Below are 2,782 nucleotides of genomic sequence, written 5' to 3'. Positions count from 1 at the left end.
TGAACCGCGAGGCGGCCACCAGCACAGAGGCCCTGCCGAGCAGCTGCACGGAGATCACGGAGCCACGCCGCACCGTGCAGAACCTGGAGATCGAGCTGCGGTCCCAGCTCAGCGTGGTAGGGCCTCTGTCCCCTCCTTGTCCTGTTCCCGTCACTCCGAGTGGGCCCTGCCTCCTGGACCCCCACTTGGAGAACCAGAGATTGCCTGCCCCGCCTGCCACTGCACACTCTGCCCCACTTACTGCCCCACCCACAAACCCACACATGTGGGGCCCCCTTCTGGGGGCTCGGTCTCCCCAGCCACCTCCACCTTGACCCACAGAAAGCGTCACTGGAGACCGAGGCGCACTACGGGGCCCAGCTGGCCCAGCTGCAGGGGCTTAGCAGCAGCATCGAGGCCCAGCTGAGCGAGCTCCGCTGCGAGATGGAGGGGCAGAACCAGGAGTACAAGATGCTGCTGGACGTGAAGACACGGCTGGAGCAGGAGATCGCCATCTACTGCCGCCTGCTGGAGGGCCAGGACGCCCAGTGAGTGGAGGGCGCCCCGCACCTGCTCAGTGGGCTGGGTGGCTTCACCCAGGGAGGGCCAGCACCCGCCGAGACAGGAGGAGGTGTGGAGGTTCGCAGGAGGTGAAGCTGAGAACACTGGCTGGGGTCCCACTTGATGGAGTAGGCAGTGGGGAGCCACGGGGGCTTTTGCGCAGAGAGAATTATGGTCATCAAGACATCTTAGAACATTCACTCTGGCTGCAGAGGGAGAAATGCATCCGAGGGGCGAGGGTGGGGTCAGGGAGACCAGTCAGGAGGCTGGAGCAAGGGCGTCAGGCTAGAGAAGACCTGCCATAAGGCGGGCGAAGGGCAGGGAAGGGGAGGTGTTGCACCAAGAGGATGTGTTATAGCTAAAAACAGCGGGACTGGATGCCTGAATGTGGGGGCGAGCATGGCTTGCAGGTGGGACTCAATGAACATTTGAGTTAGCACCTGAAGTGGTTAATAATGATCCTGGCTTTCTGGTTCCAGTGATTGCATGGTTGGTGATCCCATTGTCTGGGATGGGTGGCGATCTGGTTTGGAGTTGGGTGGGTGATGGGGCCCTAGTGTAAAGGGGCCGAGGATGTTCTGGAGTCTCCATGCTTAGTCACACATTCCAGCTTTTTGCTCTATGACGATGGCTAAGTCTATCTATAGTCTAGCCACAATCTCTCCTGCTTTAATTAAGTTTATTTGTTGGGCCCTTCAGGATATGGAGAAACCACTTGCTCAGCTTCTCCTTGTAAATCCCTGGTTGGCCGCCAAGTGCCTCTGGGCCTTCTGTTGGGATATCCCCTTTCCTCACTCCTGCCCACTGGGCCTGTGCCCTTTGACCCTGTGGTTGCCGTTCTTTGCCCTGTACTCCCTACTGTGATTTCTGTCCGATTTGCTGGGATCTGTCTCCCCTCGGCCGGGGCCTCCCCAGCTGCTCCTCCTCCCTGGGGGCTGGGCTCCCAACCAACACCACTGGGCTGACAGGTCCCCCTTTCCCTGCAGCCTGGTCACCCAGTACTCCTCGTCCCTGGTCTCTCAGCCCACCCGGGAAGGTAAGAGCCTGCCCCGTCCTGCCCAGGGCGGGTGGGGAGAGGCTGAGGACCCTTCTGTGTGGGAGGCTTGGGGAGGGCCTCCAGCCTGAGCTTGGTTCCCTGTGCCTCCCTCCTCCCCCGCCCATAGCCGTGGTGACCACCCACCAGGTGTGTATCATTATGGAGGAAGTCCAGGACGGCAAGGTGGTCCCCTCCCGCGAGCAGGTCCATCGCTCCCCCCACTGAGGCCCCGTCTACCTGCGACAGCGCAGCCTCTAGGGTCAAGGGGCAGCCATTGCCTGCAGCTCCCAGCACAGTACTGCTGTGCCCCAAGTGCCTGTCTGGGCCACCGCCCAAGAGCAGTTGCCTTTCTGTATCTGCTTCCCACAGCCCCTCACCAAGGAGACCTCCTCATTTTGCCCCAATGACTGCAATTAAAGCTTTGCTTGAAGTTCAATGCCTCCTGTGGTTTGGTCCGGTCATTGGCTTGGGCAGTGTGGGGATGGGGGGACAAGGAGAGTCTGCTGAGGGTTTGGGGCTGCTTGTCCCCTGCCGACCTGTTCTGCCCACCCCATCCGGGCCTGGGGCTCAAAGGAGGGAGACGGGAGCCTTGAGGGCTGAGGGATGGGACAGCCCATCAGGTTGGGAAAGTTCCTGAGAATCAGCCCCTGGGTCCCCATTGCCTGTGGCTGGTCCCTGGGAGGGCCTCATAGACTTTCCGGGGAGCCGTACCTGTTATAGACAGCTCCCTGTCTCAGCCTGAGGCGGTACAAGGTCAAGATCGGAGGGAGAGGGGCTGGGCAGGGGGCTTTCTGGAGAAGTGGTCCAGGGTGCTGAAGCGTGCAAGGGATGGCGGTGGCACGGCCAGTCCAGGAAACCAGACTGGCTCTGTTGGGCTTGCGGGTGTGTGGGGTGGGGTGGCCCCTCTGCATGTGAGCATGGGTGGGGGGGCGTCCTCCTAGCTTTGGTGGCTTAGCAGCTGCTGGGCTCTTGGGGAATCTCTCTCGGCTGCTGGCAGGGGCTGTCTGGGCCTGTCTGGGAAGTGGAAGCCATTGGCAGTCTGAGACATGAGCACATTCCGCCCACTGGGCCTGCTGGGACCCTGGAACTGAGGGTGGTGGGCAGGGCAGGGTGGGGCTGTGGGGCGGGCACCTGGCCCATCCTGAGGGGCCAGGTCAGGGGATTGGGTGGGGCCCCTCGGGGAGACTGCAGGGGAGGGGAGCGGAG

At 61.9% G+C, this 2,782-nt stretch overlaps 1 protein-coding gene across 1 annotated transcript in view; it reads left to right on the top strand.

Annotated features, from left to right (window-relative positions):
* Positions 1-1,801, top strand: part of LOC103074638 (keratin, type I cytoskeletal 42-like) — a 7,265-nt gene extending 5,464 nt beyond the window's left edge. The window contains 4 exon segments of the mRNA XM_007465240.1: positions 3-116; positions 322-527; positions 1,527-1,576; positions 1,704-1,801. Of these exon segments, the coding sequence (XP_007465302.1) occupies positions 3-116; positions 322-527; positions 1,527-1,576; positions 1,704-1,801 (468 nt within the window).
* The last annotated feature ends 981 nt before the right edge of the window (positions 1,802-2,782 follow it).

The sequence above is a fragment of the Lipotes vexillifer genome, unplaced genomic scaffold, assembly GCF_000442215.2.
Source record: "Lipotes vexillifer unplaced genomic scaffold, Lipotes_vexillifer_v1.1 scaffold591, whole genome shotgun sequence".
Classification (NCBI taxonomy): domain Eukaryota; kingdom Metazoa; phylum Chordata; class Mammalia; order Artiodactyla; family Lipotidae; genus Lipotes; species Lipotes vexillifer.
Note: the sequence above shows the minus strand (reverse complement) of the source record. Positions and strands in the feature narration are given on the sequence as shown.